Genomic DNA, 18,642 nt, shown 5'->3' on the forward strand with positions numbered 1-18,642 from the left:
AAAGTATGTAAGCTAGGTGCTCCTGTTAAGACCTTTATGAATGAAATGTCAGACCTGTGTCACAACAAAAATGTAGAAAAATTGCATATTTTACGTAGTAGTAGTGCCAATCTTTTTTGTGCAGAATGGGTTGGCAACAAAAGTGAGCCAGCGGTGAAGACAAATGACGTGCAGCCTACTGGCGATAAATTTGCACCTAACCATGATAGGCACAGAAAGATAGCACGATGGCTAGGACATGTTAGCAGCTTGTTAGCGGTAGCTTCAGAACGCAGCGACGATGTCGGTGTGCGACTCAAATGTTTGCCTGACAGAAAAATCCCATGGGAAAATTAAATTATATAGACTGTACAAGATGAAATAGTCCTGCCACCACAAAATGTTACACTAGTGGTTAACGTATTTAACACCAACTTGTTGTTTTTTTTCTAATAAATTGAAAACATTTTAAGGCCCTTATTTAGATACATGAATTTAAGACTTTTAAAGGATGCACAGACTAAAGTAGACTAAACTTCTCGTAGACTAAAGTCATGCAGCAAGTGTCACACAGTGGATATTATTTTAAGTTCAGTTTTGGCTTTGTTGTATGATTTTCATGCCAGGTTTGTTTTTATTTTAGCATGATTTTACTCTGATTTTGATGTTTTTGCCATTACAAAAATGGCAAAAACATTTGTGTGTGCTTTTGCGTAGCCTTGCTTTAATTTGCTGACTTGATGCATATGAGTAATCTGGTTAACCTGTTGAGGTGTGGCTGTCGTGTCTGGGCGAACTGTTAAAATGGGCACCGACTGAAACCAGTAAGTCAGTTTTAGTAAATTTGGAAGACATAAAACTCTTCTCACCAAACCTCTCTGCCCATCTACAGCGACAAGAGAGTGTCCTGCAGAACCTGCGGCAACACGGGCTGAAGGTAGACGCAAGCCGTTCCATCGTTTGGAGAAGCTTCTTGGATATCATGTCAACCAACAAGTACCAAAACGGATCCTGTGAAATTGACCAGAACCGCCCCGCTCCATCTACTGCCAGAAGGTCAGAGTCTTCCCAAACCTTCTAACAGGAAGTGCTAGTCATACACGAGGTCACGCAGACCGACGTGACTGCTTTACACGGGTATTGAAAATCTGCTTTCTTTGTGTTTTTATGATTGCAGTAGGGGCATCGTAAATGTCAAATTAAGCCATTAAAGGTCTCATATATGAATATGCATATGAATAGGTGTAAATGCACATGTATTTTAAATTTAACTACAGATCATAAAATGGGTTTTAGATTTTTAAAGAAACAGTGTGTCCTCCTATGGTTTTCTTTGTGGTTTGTGCCTGTGGCAACATCTGGTTGATGATCACATGACTCATGTGGTGTGAAAAAAGTGTTTCTACATTGCAGTGTTGCGAAATAAACTAAATTGAATATGGCCAGAAATCCCCGCCTCATCCTAGCGCCAAAACGTACAGGTGTAAGCAAACTTATGTTCAAAATGTCAAATTTGCACAGTTGTAATATCAATGGAAACGCAGCCAGTGTCGAACTCCTTAAGGAGTGAACAAGTGCACACATACATACAGTACATGTAGCAGATGACAACCGGGATCAACTGGGACAGACTCTATGCTTCTGCTGGGAGGCGACAACAATCTGTCTACAGTGACCTTCCAACGTCGGTGTGTTTGTGTTCCTTCTGCAACCTGTACCTCCAAACCACTTCACCCGTTCACTGTTATCCATGGACGCAACCCGAGCCCCTCCATCCCCCTCGCACAATTCCCGCACAAACAGCTCACCTTCATTACAGCCCTGATAGTGGAATTGGCAACTTGTCACTTTTATTGATTTGTCCTAAACTGCAATTTACATGGATATTTGTGGGTGTCCTGAGGGCAGACTGCAGCTTGGCCGACCGCCCAGCCACCCCTTCCCCACCGCCCTCTCTGCCTTTTGTTTCCTCAGTCTGAGAGGAAGTTTTTCTCCCCGCTGAGCTGCCAGGGCCTCAAAGTGACTTTTTCAGCCTGACTTCAGCAAACATGTCATGCTTTTTAGAGCGGAGACATTTTCCCCCCCTCCCCCTTTTCATCATGCAAATTGAAAGAGCTGGAATGGTGTTAGGATAAAGAGACTGGTCGCGGTGCATGAATGGCTCCCTGGGTGAGCCCTCTCCCAGTGAAGCCCATTCTGCAGACGAATGCTTAATACGCAACTTAAAATGTGTTTTACTCCCAGATAAATCTTGAAACTCTGTTCAGTGCATAATTTACAAGCCTTTGTATGAACAATCCTAATTGTTTCATATTTTGTATTAGAGATGATAAAATGAAAAGAAATGCATTTTATTATCTGTAAATGCTATAAAATGTGTTTCTATTAGAAATGCAATAAACTTCATTCTATTAGAGATAATAAATGCTAGATAATGTAACTTAGCTTAGTTACCTAAGCTAAATTGGATAAATAACTTACCTTAGGTAACTACATAGTCAGGTAAGTTACCTTAGCTATGTAACTCTCTAGCTAAATTACCTAGGTAATGTAGTTAGGAAATTAACTAGATAAACTTGCAAGATAACTAAGCTAAGTTACCTAGCTTAGGCAACTAAGCAACTTAGTATAGTTTCCGAGGTAACTAAGCTTAGGTAACTTTACTTGGTTACCTAAGATAATTAGGTAACTATTACCTAAGGTAATAGTAACTATCCTATACCTAGGATATAGTAACTAAAAACTAAACCAGCTATTAGCTTAGTTACATAAGCTAATAGGTAACTAAGCTAATACATACCTTTGGTAGCTAAACTACCTATTAGGTAACTAAGCTAATGAGTAATCTCATTGGCTTAGGAAACTAAGGTATTAGCTTTTATCTAAGCTAATAGTTATCTAATTGTCTTGTGTAACAATTAGCTTATCTGCCTAAGCTAAAAGTTAGCTTATGTAGCTCAGTCAGTAAGGCAACTTGATGCATTAGATGGTTTGCTTAAGGTGCCAGGATAGGACACACACACAAAGAAAGAAAAAAAGTCTAGTTGAGGGTCAGCTTTTTTTTTTATTGATTGCTTTTGCCACCCTCTAAGTCATGCCACCCTGCTTGGTGAGCCTTATTAGGCTCAACAGAAACAAACACAGAAATGGAATGAAGGAAACAGCAAGTCAGTTTTTGTCAGGTTGTAAAAATACACACAATCTGCCTGAAGATCTGCGTGTATTCACGTACCTGCATGTGCATGTAGCGCCCCCACATCCCCCCACACCCCCCACCTCAAACACCGACGCTGACCTTCAGCCGCAGAGGCCAGGCAAACAGCACAACAACCCGCAGCGACGGAAAACACAAATGCTTTGTGAAAGCTTTCGACACGGCGCGTTCGCACAAAAATGCCAAAATGTCACAATCTTCAAACTTTGCGTCCACAACACAGTTTTTCTTTTTACCGTTGTGCGGCTGCTGAAGGTTACCTGCAAAAAAAAAATTCCAAGAGGGTGTCAAAGCTGGAAGTGGTTTCTCAAGAGGGAACTGATTTCAGCTTGTACTGTCTTCATTGCCCTTGAAGTTTTCCATGTTTTTTTGTTGTTGTTTTTTCTTGTCAACAGCAAGAATGAGGTGTGTGCATAAATATAGGAAAAGGAAATTAATTGTGTTTTTGTTTCTTGAGGAGCACACAGAGCGCCCATTACTGAAGGCAACAAAATGAAATTCTTACTGAAATTACAGCTGTTGTGTGAAGACTTCAGAGGTTCGTTAGAGAACAAACCACCAACAGGGAAGTTTGGTTATAAATCGACATCCAAAGCCTTGAACCTTCTAAGGATTACCGGTGATTTATCTTTCTGAGAACTTGAAAGTGTCACGTCGTCGCTGATTAAAAACCATAATCAGCGAGCACGCGAAACCTGACTGAAACATTGCGCACGGTAAGCCAAACTATATTAATAAACTACATTCAAATGCAGCGTATGCTGACATTAGGGTCGTTTTCACAGGCTTGCACAAAAAAAAAAAATTCATTCAGCTTAACTTCCCTGGTGATAGTTTTTCCAAAATAAACTAAACTTTAACGTTTCATGATATTTACGTTGATTTCAAAGTCTGATAACGGTTTGTGTAAGTGTGCAAATATAGGCTGTATATGTAATATACCTTACATTATTTTAATATATATTTTAAAAAAAGGAACCACATTCGCATTCTTTACTTTGACGTGGTGGCGCGCCACGATCAATTACACATAAAGGAAACAAAACCCACAACAGATGATTTCCTATAACAAACTCAGGTCAGTGGTGGCAGTATCATGCTGAGGGGGGGGGGGGATGCATTTTTTCCAGCACAAACTGAAAGTGAAATTAACATCGGACTGTTTAAAAGACACATAAGACACAGTCATTGTAAGAAAAGGCGCTTCTGTAGCGCGTTATATTTAAAGGGGCTAAATAAATAAGCATGCCACACTTTTCAGATTGTTAGTTCTAAAACAGTTCCTGTTTTTTCCCCGACTTTTTGAAAGAGAGGGTGTTCATTTTGCAAAAACTAAAGAATCCAAAAATCCTCGAGCAGGCAAACCAATTTTTTTTTTTTTTTTTTTAAAGCAGAGACAGCAGGACGTTAGGAAAAGAAAGAGGGGAAAGGCCCGCGGAGAGTTTTTGTGTTTCTTCCTCTCATCTGCATTCAGATCCGCTTTTTTTTTTTTTTTTTTAGCCCTGCAGTGAAGTTTCCTCTGCAGGGTGGCACGCAGGGGGAGAAGTTCTAGAGCACAGATGCTAGACATCACCAAACTTGGAAGCTCCGAACACGAGAAAAGATTAAAAAAAATAAAAAAAAAGTGAGTCAAAAACCCGCGGTGGGTGTGTGTGGTGTTGGTTGGGTGTCGCTGCTGATGTCACGCCCACTCGAACAGCCGCGATTGGACCCTAATTAGAAATCTCGGCAGCAAATAGATAAGCGTCCTGCATGATTGAGCCCAAAGTGGCTGATGCCAAAAAAAAAAAAAAAATTCTGCAGGGGCGGAGAGGAGCGGAGAGGAGCGGAGCAGACAGAGAGCTGCCAGGCTGCGCTGACAGCACAGAGGTTTCACATCCGACGGGCTCGAGGCTGGAGCTGGACTTTCTTACAGCGACACCTCCGCGGCGATAATATCCATCCAGAAAAAAAAGAAAGAAAAGAGAGAGAGAGAGAGATATCTGTGCACATACAGAGAGAGGGAGAGAGTAGAAGAAGAAAAGGAGGAGGAGGAGGAGAAGGAGGACGCGGCGTTGTTCGGAGAGGCTGAACGAGACAAGTAGGAAGGAGAGTCGGCTCCAAGTTGCTCGCGCGCTCCGCTCCTGAGCTGATGGCATCCGTACTTGGAAGCGGCAGCCGCGCGTCGGGCGCTCCGAGCGGCCAGGTCCGGTGCAAGCTGAAGCGACGGAGGAGGAGGCGATCCAAGAGAAAAGGTACGGCAACTTTTTAGTTCCCCCCCCCCCACCCAGTCCCTCTTTTTTTCTTTTCTTTCTTCCCCCAACATTTAGCTTGAATGGGCGCGCGGCGTCGTTCGCTCGCGCGCTGCGCTTTGTAACTCTCCGCGCGGTGAAATTCTCTGTTGAAACGCCGATTAGCGAACAAATAACCGGCCGCCTTGTTAAGGTCTCTGGGTTTCAGCGACGCGTACAGTCTCTCTGCTCTAAAGTTTACTTTGGACTGCATTTATTATTACTGCTCGTTCAAACAAGATGTACAAATTCCAAGAGATTTTATCATATAACCCCCCCCCCCAAAAAAAACCAAACAATATATACATATTATACTAATTTACATGGATGCATCTAACGTCCTCATTTCTATTTTTTTTAATTGTTTAATTTAATCGGTTTCTTTGAGGCAGATCTAATTTTTAAACTCTTATTTCATACCTAATGCCCTCTGTTAAAGAGGGGGGGAAAAAATCAACATTTGTGCAAACTATATTTAGATCTCTCCGAAAGATTGCAGGGATAATCCTGATAATTTTCCTAATGGGTGCCCTTTTGCCCCCCTCTCTTCCATAAAATGCATTCCTCCTCATGTCTTTATAAGTCCGGCACTCTGGGGAAAAAGTCACATGTTGGACCAGCAATCAAGGCCCTCTGCATGTCAAAAAGAAAATGGGGGGGAAAAAAGAGGTTTAAAAAAAAGAAGAAATTTCTCCCTGAGCCCCATTTTAATTTTTATATATATATATATATAGTTTTAAAACTCAGTTTAAATTTTTCAAATCAGTTTCAGTGAATTCCAACGAGTCCCGATCGAGTACATTAGTATAGAGTGTAAAACAATCAGCTGGATCCATAATGGGAACAGAAAATCATGCTGATTTCACTGACTTTTCCCTCCCAGCGCCGCAGCCAGCTCTGTAATGGATTCTGATGGGGGGGCTTCATGGTAAACAATTCCCCCCCCCCCTCCTCACACCGCCATGCGGTTTTATATCGTCTTTACCAATGATGTTACATCAGACTAATGCATGCTATCAAAAATAATAAAAACAACCTCATTTCACCGAGAGACGCCACACAGTTCTGCGTTTGCAGAACTGACCACACTTTGCCGGCCGTCGTTCGACCCGATCTGTGACTGCTGGGTAATTTCACTCGTTTTATGTTGCACTTCAAAAAAAAATAAATAAATAAAAAAAAAAGGCAGAAGAAAAGCAACAGAATGACATTTTGGAAAGAAGAATTGGTGGAAGCTTCGACCCTGCGGCACATTGAAGGTTATTTCCTAAAGCATTTCAGCAATTACCATTAAGATGTCAAAAGCAAATTCGTGCTGTTGCATCACGATGAATGATTGTATCTTTTCGCCCGTTTTTTGTCTTAAGCTCCTCTGTTAAGACCAGCTGCAGCACGTTTACTCTGTGTGTCCGCGACGCCGCGACAACGGTGCAGTCCGTGCTGCCGAGACGCTGATGCGAACGTGGACGGAAGCCGACGCATCCGGCTTGCGAGCGAACGCACAGCGAGCTCCAGTAAACACTTTTTTTTTTTTTTTTCCCCCGCCTGTCATCAAAGCGCAAAACAGTCGACCACAAACTTAATTTCCATAACCTCTTGATTTTTAATAGCCCAAGTAATTGAGACAACGGAGACAATACATAAAATATAGTGCCGAGGCAAATGTATTTACATAATGGAAACGACAGAATTGGTTCCACAACATTAAGCATTGCATATGAGCGCCGCACAAACGCCGGCGCGCACATTAGCCGACGGGGCCTTTTGGGGGACGCGGGAAATGGGGGGCTGGGGGCTTGTGTGTGTGTTTGCGAGGTGGGGGCTAATTTATCAGCGCTGCTGATTCACTCTGATAACACGGGACATTAAGGGGCCCCGGCTCAGGGGCCCGTTTGGAAATGAACTGTGGCCGTGGCCGGAGCTTTTCTCCCTGTTTTCATGTGTTTCCAAAAGCGTCTTGTTATTATTATTATTATTATTATTATTATTATTATTATTATTTTATTTTTTGTATTTTATTCTTTTTTCCCCTCACTTCAGACTTCAGCACAGATTATCCATAAGCCTGACCAAATTTTCATTTTCCTCCTCCTGGTGTCAAATCTTTTCCTCGGAAATGCCAAACGATTGTCATCTCCCGATTTTCACACAATTATTTTAAAGCTAAAAGAAGGAGTGAAAAAAAAGTCAGCGGGATTACTGCATGGCATTTAGGGCTTAATCTCTTGAAAAGGCTGCAGATTATTTGTAGATGGACTCGCTAAAACCTTTGTGTGCATTCAAAAGGCTGCAGCTTCTATTAATTTCACCGTCTTTTTTTTATTTTTTTAAAGTTGCTCATTTTTTGATGGGCAAAACAAATAACCCCAGAGTGAAGATTAGGGATTTATCTCTCTCTTTTTTTTTTTGGCAGTCTGACACCATTTGGTTAATGCTTTGAATTCCTAGAAATCACTGTGTTCCCCCAGCTTTACCTTTTAAAATTTCCAACGGCCCTCTCTTCCTTTCCTCAGACCTCTCTCCGTATCGGTTTAGCGTTTATTTATGACCGTGCTTGACCGGCTTTTTAATCAATCACAGCCTTTTAGCATCTCCAAAGGGATGCCGGTAACAGAAATAAAATCCGGCGCAGTAACACCTGAGTGGGTGTCCAGTTGTGATTCCCCATGAAGGCACTCTGTGGTTTAATAGCTGTCAATCATCTGCATACGGTTTGACCGTGGCGTACACACGAGGCAGTCCTTCCTCTTTATCCACAAAAATAAAGCAACGCAGAGATTTATGTACCAGCATTGCTTTTTTATTTATTCTTCTTATAGCCACACTTATCAGCATGTAGTCGCAGTACAGTATATCAGCATGTCATCAAGAGTGCCAGGGGGGGGGGAAACGTGAAAAACACACTGTGTGTAACATAATTTATGTCGCAATTACCGTTTACGCCCTCAGTCGCAGCGAGGCGGCAGCAGAGGAGTCCGGTTTGGGTTTTAAGAGGAGAGGAGGGGTAAGGATGGGAAGGATGAGGGTCGGGTCACGCGGGATGATGGGGGGGTCCTCCCACATCCGATCCCCCCACTCCTCTCTTCCCCAGGAAGACAGGTCCCTTATTGTGTGACATCCAGAGTGGAATAATGGAGCATGAACTGCAGGCGGTTCAGTTTTCAGCACCGCCGGCAGTGATAGAGGGGGGCGTCGAGTCGAGGTCAGAGGTCAGGCAGGAGAGCGCTTTTTAACATCCACACATCCGTATTTGGTCTAAGAGATTTATTACTATGTCTAAGGAGCTGTTTCTGGCAATCAAATTGGGTTTCTTTGTATAGATTTTTCAGATTTTTTTGCACCGGAATATTCTAAGCAAACCTCATTTCTTTTAAAGATGAAGCTTGGCAACTTTTGGAAGCTCTCAATGTCATGAAAATTGGAATTTAAAATGACAAAGTATGACTCTGCTTCATCCTAACCACTAAAACTTTGGATTTTTCCAAATGTTTTAGACATCTTCCGCCTTGGCAAGCATTGGTCGGCTACTGGTATGAAGGTATATCGAGGTTTTAAAAAGTTACTTTAGACTGTCGGGACTAAACCAGGCACTTTAAACCCGTGTGTGTTATGGAACTGTGTTGGGAATATCCATGTTGACAGCCAAACGATAACTTCATATAGGTGAAACAAAAAGCCTGCAATCATATTTGGGCGAGGTACAGTAGTCAGAGTATATTAAAGCTGTAAAAGGTTATGGTTTCAAAACACAAAAAAGCATTTTATCCTTTTAAAGTGGTGTAAAAGTCATCTTTAAGGGTAATTTCTTAGTTTCTTTTGGAGCAGAGCAGTTCAATGTGTGTAAAAATTAAGATGTACAAACGACTTGTATCGCTGTAGCACCTTTTTTAAAAGTACAGATGGATAATCTGTTAATCAACAGAACGCATGCCTGAGGACTCTGATTATAGCCTGATTTAGTAACAAGCTAATCTCAGTATGCACTCAAACTAACGCTACATTTATTAAATGTTTATTTTGCCTTTCTGTTTTACATAGCTGTTATGATTAAAGCTGTAACAAGCAGAGTTATATTTGTTAAGCAGTAGTAGCTTTTCATGGTGTGCACCGATCCACTTTTTCCACTTCCAACACCGAACCAGATATGAGGTTAAGTATCGGTCGATACCGATCCGATACAGAGAAACAGTGAGGAATTCAATTAAAAAGTTTCCCTTTTTAAACAGACATAAATGTACTGAGTTACACATTTATTTGATAACTCTGCACCAGTACCGAACACTTAAGTATTAAGGATCGTTCACATTGTCACAGACACCAATCTAGAAATTTTTTTCAAAATGGAGACCAGTATAGATATTAATATCAGATTGGTGCATCTCTAGTGAACTCCACTTCTTGCCCAATTACCATTGGAGATACGCAAACCTCCCTGACCCCTGTGACCCTGAGAGGATACCTGGGTACTGACAATAGATGGACAAATGGGTGTTGTTTTTATTGTCTTTTTCTCTCTTTTTTTTGGTTAATACCATAAAACTGCGGTATATTTATGCATTTTTAAGTTATTGCACCATGAGAATCTCGTATCGCCACATACTTAGTTTCACAAGCAGAAAAGAGAACGTCATGTAAACAGGAGTCAAGATGCTTCCCTAAAAAGACAATAAAACAAGTCTCATGTTTGAATTTAAAGCGCAAGCTTGTGTTTGACTTCTTTTAAACCGCTCTGACGTTATTCAAACGACGCTGAAATTCTTTTTACTGGAAAGGTTTGACAAAAATCCATTTTTCATGTCTCGTTTCGCGTCTTGCAACGTGAAGCAACAGCCCCGCTCCCATTCCAGCAGCTGCGTGCACATACGTTCGGTGTCAAGCCTGTTTTTTTTTTTCTCCAGTCGTTTTCCTGCCTGCCTCCCCGCCATCATCTGTCAAATTGTGAGAGTTGGGGGGGGGGAGAGGGAAGGAAACAACAAAACAATATTTCAGTGGAAATGCTGTAACCGCTACAGCAATTTTTAAGCAACGGCACAAAGCACAGTGACAAACGCATGCAAATTGAGAACACAAGTCTTTGTAATGTGGAGCACAATGAGCACATGGAGGCTGAATGATAGCAGCAATAAAACGCTAGCTGTGAGGAATAAATGAAAATATATATATAAAAAAAGAAAAGTCAGGAATGTGCTCATTGCCAAAGCTCTTTGGAAAATGATCAGTGGAAGAAAAAAAGGAAGAAAAAAAAGAAAGATTTCTGCTTTTTGGAGCTGCGAGTGCTATTCTTAATCAAACTTGTTCAGTTTGCCTGGATAAAAAACAACTTTGACGGTCTCTGTGAACATGTACAGCGTTACGATTCCGGCGTAGGCCCAATCAGACTCGCATCAAGGTACACGCGTGTAGAGCTTCGTGCGGGTTCCGCGCTCCAGCGGTTTACCGATGTAGGTTCAATCGCAGCAGGGACGGAAGCCGGGCGGAAGGGGGCGGGACTGCTTCCGTGTTGGGACGCCCCAATGTCACAGCGAGTGTCATGAGAGGACGGTGGGGAAGAGATACTTTGCAGATGTGGAGCGCCATTTTTTTTTTTTTTTAGCCCCCTGAAACTCTTCTGCCACATTTGTTTGTGCCTGTGTTGATAATGGCATTAGGAGCTGTGGCGGGAACACCGCTGGCATTTATGAGGTTAATGAAGGTCGGCGCCGGCGGGAAACAGCGCGGCGCTCCGCTGTGTGCGCTCGCATGGCTCTGTGAATTTACAGGGCGCTTCCTGATTAAGAGGGTATGGGGGCAGGGAGGGTAGCGGCGGAGAGGTCGGTCCACTCAGGACGCCGCGTCCTCCAAGTGACCGCGCGTTTAGCTGACTGGAGGGAGGGAAAAAAAAGAAAGAAGGAGGTTAGCACTCCTGACTGTGGTCTCATGAGGACAGCAGATAAAATGACCAAAGAAAGGGAATAGCACAACTTTGGTGCATTTGCATAATTAGTAATTATCTTGTAATAGTCCCTCCTGGCTTTATTCAGCTCCGTGGTAAAAAAAAAAAGAAAAGAGAGAAAAAAATGTGCTTAAAGTTCAGGAGCAACAAATAACTTGAGGAGAAAAATGACTCACTGGTGCAAACGTTTGGACTCTTCGTGGGCCGCCTCGGCCACGTCTGCTAAGAATAAAACAAAAGTATCAAAAGAACAGATGCAGATTTTGAGAAAAAAAAATCAAAAGGTGACACTTAAGTTAATTAGTCTGTTGTTTCGTGACTCCCACAGTTGGAAAGATAACGGTATTACTCACGCCGCAAATAACTTGTTGCGCTTCTCGTCATGACGACCAAACGCAAACAGTTTAATTGAGTTAGTCATGTGTTGCGCTCCATCAATCTGTCCGCAACAGCTTTCGAAAAACGACGACTACTTCAGGGGAAGACGCGCCGCGCTGCTAATGTGTGCGCTCCTTCGTTGGGAAATAAAACTCTGGAGTGTATCAGATGCTGCCTCCGTATGGTAATTTGTTTGCGTGTCTGTTGGTGTGTGTTTGTGTGTGTGTGTGCGCGTGTGCCACTCCTGAGTATTTGTGTACGGTGTGTAAGGGTGTGCAGCCGTCTGCAGGGGAGCTGCCAGTCCTCATAAACAGAGTGAAAGACATTATTGCTTCCTGTCGGTGTTTGCGCGTCCGCAGTCCACTAGAAGGGGCCCGACAATGTAAAAGATGGAGCGGAGCCGCCTGGGAGTGAGTGCCAGGTGATTCCGGGGTCGGACGCGAGCGGCGCAGTGGGTTGTCGCTGTTGGAAACGCAGCTCTGGAACTGCTCAGCACACACACCAAAGCAGCTTGGAAAGGAGCCTTTTTGGAGAGTAAAGCTTGTGGTCTGTAAATATTCAAACAGCATTTCTAGGCTACATCAGCAGGTCCAAATCTTTTTTTTTTTACTGTCTTTATTATAGTTGCTGTTAAAACCCTTTTTTAAAAAGGTGAAGCTACTTTATGGTGCACCAAATATGGTCTGGTGCACCACAACATTTACAAAACTTGATGTACCTCAATGCTAAAAAGCCCGTCTGATGCATGAGGGCTTCAATAAGTTGTTCAAGAGACAGCAGTCAAAAGGCACATGTCTGTTTTTCAGAGCTTGGAAGTTACTGTATTGGACATAGAGCCACAATCCCTTGTGTAGAAGTCTCCATTGTAGGGATAACTACACTAGCTCAAATTGTATTAATTTCAGATTTGTTTATTTTGAGCATGTAAATAACTTTGAATTAAGAGCATCGTAATCCAACAATTCAATTTTACAGAACAAAGCAACATAAACATAAGTTCCAGATTCAAAAGGAAAGGACAGGAGTGTAATCTTATTTTGCTTTTCATCTCCATGTGGGGAAAAAAAGTCTCAGTCCACATGAAATGCTAGCTAAAATACCTATGTAGGGTAGATGCGTCAAAGCCAAGTTTGTAAAAAACCTCTACTTGGACTGTCTTTGTCTCCATGTGGACAGGAGGTGCTAACAAAATAGAAAACTTTTTTTTATTTTTTAAATATCCGGACAAACTTTATCAGTTTACTTCTTTCAAAAGAGTAGGGAAATATGTACACTACATCACCAATATTTGACAACTAACAAGTTATCAAATATTGCATTTGACAATCTAATCTCATTCTACACTATGCACATTCTCAATCTGCATTGATGAAGTTTCACTCACATCAGGGTGCTGGATGCTAGAAACTGATGGTATGACAAACTTTTGTGAGTACTTAGTGGAACAATTATCTGACCAATTCGAAGTGCTCATAGAAACTTCAGATATTTCCTCTTTTGTTTTCTCGACAAAGGTCTGTACCTGCACAGTGGAACAGTGTGCATTCCACGTTCTTGATCCCAATAAACATGCACTATTCAAACTGGGAACACATAAAAAAAGATGTGACAAATGTTGTTGCATAAAATTTGCGTCATGTCGTCAACTTTAGACTTTCATTGCACGTTTCTCAATACTACAACATAAATAGTAACATAGTAGTCGGTGTGACAGCAGCGTAAATCAATGTATGGTAATAATAAGCGAGACATTGAAACGTGTCTTGTGTATAATGTATATATGCATCAAGAGCATGCATATGCAAACATTTTCAAGCATGCCAAAAAATTAATGCCTTGAATGTTGTGTTTTAATGTAACAGCAAATTTAGCAGCATTCCTGCAACCTCTACTGGGATTTCTCTATTTTGAGAGTTAGAACTCTACAATAAGCAACAGAAAAACAATTTTAAAAAAACATGGACGAATTGAAAGAGAAACAGATTCTGTCAAATTAAAACAGTCTTAAATTTTCATGGCGGTAAGTCCAGTTAGGGCATCTGATCTTTTATTTAATGCACTGTACCTAGACAAGCTCTTGTGTCTAATGTGAAGTCCTGCCAGTAGCAGGCAAGCGCCCCACACATCACAGTGGCAAAACATTCCTCCCGTTTATGATCCTAATTAGCTCTAACTGTGCCATCATCCCTGAGTCATCATGCCTGGAGAGAGGCCAGATCGTTTGAGGGTCGGTAGTTTCACTATTTCTTCAAACCTCTCCTCTCTTTCTATCTCTCTCCTCCACCTCTAATCCCACATCCATCCTTCCTTTCTCCCACTTTAGCAGCATTGCACAATGCTATTGTTGTCTCCTGGCTCACTCGGTCGTACTCGCAGCACGGTAGCTGCTACCATGAACAGCCACATATTTCATCAGCCACAAATAGCCAAAGAAGGTGTATTGAATTTGGGCACTGAGAAGCGGGCATTCTTTTTTTTTTTTTTTTTTTGCATACAGTGAGTTAGCCAGGAATTAAGCTGCCGTTTGAAAAGCGCTTGGAAGTGTGTGTGGGGGGGAATAAAAATCCCGACCGCGTGATCGGCATCTGAAGAGCCTTAGACTCCACCTGACTTAAATGTTTTAAACTTACGTCATGCCTCAGCCAGAGCCCAGTACAAGAGCAGTGTGTGTCGTGCTGACATTGCAAAGTTAGCACTGACACTCCGCCTCATATGGAATAATGAAATTGGATGAAGCAGCTTAAACGCTCACCGTACCCTCCTCTCGCCATCAGACTCTGTGCCTATTAGAGATAACATTAATGAAGGGGACTTTGGTTGAGAATAGACGAGTCTTTCTCCAGGGTGGGGCGGTGAAGGTGTAGGCCGCAAACGGCATTTATTTCCATTAATAAGGAAGAGTGTTTTACAAGAGGACCTCTCCAGAGGTTCTCTCTCTAGAGGTTCTGGAAAAGTCCTACACCTTTTTGTTACCAGGCGGGCACGGGGAGAGTACTGCGGCAGGGTCCATTTGTCTAAAAAAAACTTGTTTTAACCTTCATTTACTCAACTTGGGCAGAGGAAGACACTCAATCACAATAATCACCACTGTCCATCTTTTGTAGATTATTAATGAGAATGAGAGGAGAAGAGTAATTAGCTGGTCCTTTTTGCTGTTCAGCATGTTTTCTTTCTTCCCCTGGAGGGCTAAAAAGTGGTTTTAATCTGTTGTACAGTGGGTCAAAAAGTTGATGTTCTGCCCATTTAAATGCCAGCTTTTTGTTGTATAAAACGACACCATGACAAATAGTTTCAATTTTTTTTCACCTGTGCAATTCATCAGTCATTTCCTGACACTAGCTAATTTGAAAAAATGCTGGAAAAGATAAAAAGCATCTTATAGTGTCAGTCAGGGCCAGGGTGCAACAAAAAAATGGTTTGTATTTGCTTTCAAGTTATGTTTAAAAAATAAACAGCAGGAAGTAGTCAGGGATGCTCCTAAGGGGCCAATGGTCATACTAGAGGAGCAGCAGGAAGTTACTTCTATCAAGGGGTTTCGAAAATTGTTCTGCTATTCCATTTTTGGTTTAAAGTCCTTGTGATAAAATGCCACACAATGTTCAAGAGTTCAATTACCAGACAGAAAATCTGCTCTTCATCTTAGATGATGGCCTGGAAACTGAAGGAACACCGCTCACTAGAAACATCCCTGACAAGCAGCAGAGTAGAGGCTAGTTAACCAATAGCCTGGTAGATTAATTGGCTAATAACTTGTTAGACTCAAAGTGTTACTTTATTAATACCAGACTGGCAAGAAGTGATAGTACACTGCACAGATTTGTATTTGGGTTTTGCTTTTGTTACCTATCATACACCTAGGAAATCTTTTGAAAATACTAGGCATTTTAGCTATAACTGATTAATTTTATCTTACCACTTGTTACTGAAGGAGAAACTGATCCCTTTTTTTTTTTCTCAAAATGACTTTCATGAAAGCCATTTTATTTGTGAAAATGGAAGTTGTTTTTTTTTTTGCCTTTGGACCTTCTTAAATTTAGGCAAGCAGCAATATCCCAATACTAAAAATGAACTGGTCAAATCTTTATGACAATATTCTATATTGAGCCTTGTGCACTAGGAACAAGATTGCAAGTAATTTCTGGATGGTAAATCTACAACAAGACACTTTTCTTTGCCAGCAGTCATTGTACAACACATACAGTAGTAAAACCAGCTGACTAAACGAGCTGGAGCTCAGCTTGGGTTGCTGGGTAACGAGCTGGGGTTGCTAGGTGAGGGACAGTGCCTGCTGATTTGTGACGATATATTCTGAATGATTTTGAAATGATTTTCCAGACACCAAAAAACATTAACTTTTTGCCAAAAAACAGCTGGGTGTTTTTTCTGTTTGTTTGTTTGTTTTGTTTTTTTAAATGCTTGGTCTGATTTTAGAACCAGTAGAAACCCAAATGGAAGCACAGAAACGTTCGAAATGTGAATTTGGCATAATACATCCCTTTGTAAGTCTAAGTGACAAGTATCAAGCATATTCTCCCACTGATTCACTCTGTGACGCCGGCTAATTGTAGCGAGATGGAAATCACATTAAGTTAATTCGAGAATTGGCAGATAGATTTGCTAAATGGCAGATTAGCACATATTGATGAGGGGATAAATGTAAACTTCTGCCTCATTATTCTGCCCTAACACCAGCATAAAATCCCCTCTCCACCCCTCAGTAAATCCCTTCCTCATCCATCGATCCTATCATCCGTTTGGGTCTTCTTCTTTGAGAGGCCAACAGGCTTATCTCTCAAGTCTATGAAAAGATACTTAAAAAGAAAAAAATATATAATCTTTGACTGCATTAACTGTGCGGATCAGCACTTTGTTGGCTGGCATTGGTCAAGCTTTGAGTTTTTATTTACCTCTGCGCCAAACTTCGCGATAACATCCTGCGTCCCAACTTTTTTCCGCAGTCGCACGCCGCGGTATTTGTTTTTCTCCCCGCTGCCGTGATTTTGATTTGTACAGCTTGAAGTGCTGGAGCGCAGTAGATGTGTTTGCGTTTGCCCGAAAAAAACTAAGAGTTCCAATCAGCCATCCATTGCCTCCGATAGCTCCGAGTGTATTTGGCTTCCCCCAGATAAGGCCTGAGCATACATCCAGTCGGATTCAGCTGAATTGTTTGAACACACACAAGCACGTGCGTGCGCGCACACAGGCTGCTTTGGCAGAGGTCTGCTTGGATGGGCTGTGTCAAAACGGAGAATTTCATCCTCACCCCTCGCAGTCAGCGGCGCTTCAGGGCTGTAGCTGTTTGCAAAGGGTGAAGGGTGTGTAGAACCAGGGGCTACAAATGTTGCCTTGCATAAAGGACAAAGACAGGATATCTTGAGGCTGAAAGCGTCCCTGAGATGCTGGAACAGATGGACCTACATATCCACCATTCCATATTTAGACCCGAGGTAGCTATTGGGGGGAAAAAATCCTATACAGTACATCTACGTTTCTGAACTACCTGTCTGTTTGTTCTGCTTTTCTTATCCAGAGTTCTCTCTCTGGTGAGACCTGACACGGCTACAAACTTTAATTTTACCGAATTTTTTTTGAAGAGTCATTTAGACAGAGCTGAAGATTAAATTTCCTGAAAGATTACATTGCGCTCTCGAATTATACCTGCACAAACAGACGAGAATGAAGGCGAAATAGACTGGATATGTAGATGATATTTGAAGCTGTTCTCTTTTACTGCTTCAAATGTTTCTGGCATTTCTTTGGGTCAAAAGTATGCGGTGGTATTTTGGTTAAGAAGAAGAGACGTAAGGAAATCTTTTTTTATTCAGAGTCAGAGTTAAATATGTGAGAAAAAGACCCTTCTCTTTGTCACAATATGCATGGACTGGTAAAAGAATTTCATGATGCAGCGGCGTTGAGGGAGAAATGCAGTGGTTCCATAATATTAACACACATATATATAAAAAAAAAAATCATGGCATTGTCTAGCAGCTTTCCTTTAAAGCACTGCTTTAATAAAAAATAGTGGGTTTAGATTCTATGGCGTGTGTTTTTTGTGACTGGACCATATTTCCAAACGGCCAAGTAGATCTGTTCGTATGAGAAATATGTAATAACATTCTTTCAGCAAAGAGGCATGGAGAATCATTCCTTGCCTCTTCCAGCAAGTTTTTCCTTAAACTGAAAATTATACAACTTCTAAAACCTTAGTATACCTTCATAGCCATGTCTATGCAGCAAGCAACTCATACTGTATATGCTTGCTCATTTTATCAAATGTTAGTTTGCCAAGGTATGTGTACAATTATGTTGTCTACACACACTTGACTTAGCTTCGTGGAGAGGGTCTGGACTCTCGGCTATTGCGATAAGACTGCTTACTAGAGGTGTAGACTCTGTTGAAGTCTTAAATTTTACCCAGTTGCTAACATATGTCCAGGACGTATGTAGTCAATGCTGCAAAGCTTACCTGAAATTGCCTGCACTGTAAACAACCATCTCCCTCTGCGACGAGAGAACAAGATGCTGATAATATTAACTTAATATCTGGAAGTGTGGCCGCCACGGACCCAACCACTTGATTAACTTCCTCCACCGCCATCGCTACAGGCAGACTGCAATTCTAAAACAGTTCAGAAAATCGACATCATCGTTCACAACACCTCCTTCTGTTTGCTGATTGGTCCATTTGAAATTTTGCTGCAGGAATCCAAGTCAATGGGAGAAAGCCGACACTGCCTGTGTAGCAAGATTAGAATCGAGTTGGATTACTCAGGATGGCAATGATCAGGCTATTGTCATGTTACAAAGAACAAAAAGTATGACTTGTTTTGTGAGTAAAACTATATAAAAAAAATTAATTCTTTTTTTAC

General features: G+C 41.6%; 1 protein-coding gene across 3 annotated transcripts in view; it reads left to right on the forward strand.

Moving 5' to 3' along the window:
- Window positions 1–3,043: 3,043 nt before the first annotated feature.
- adarb2 (adenosine deaminase RNA specific B2 (inactive)) overlaps window positions 3,044–18,642 on the forward strand; it is a 227,530-nt gene continuing 211,931 nt past the window's right edge. For all 3 annotated transcript variants that reach the window (XR_004337280.1, XR_004337281.1, XM_032550940.1), the window contains exon 1: window positions 3,044–5,427. Coding sequence is in view for 1 of the 3 variants with exons in the window: in XM_032550940.1 (XP_032406831.1) it covers window positions 5,325–5,427 (103 nt within the window). In the remaining 2 variants the exon portion in view is untranslated. The remainder of the gene's footprint in view (window positions 5,428–18,642) is intronic.

Source organism: Xiphophorus hellerii, chromosome 21, assembly GCF_003331165.1.
Source record: "Xiphophorus hellerii strain 12219 chromosome 21, Xiphophorus_hellerii-4.1, whole genome shotgun sequence".
NCBI classification, from domain to species: domain Eukaryota; kingdom Metazoa; phylum Chordata; class Actinopteri; order Cyprinodontiformes; family Poeciliidae; genus Xiphophorus; species Xiphophorus hellerii.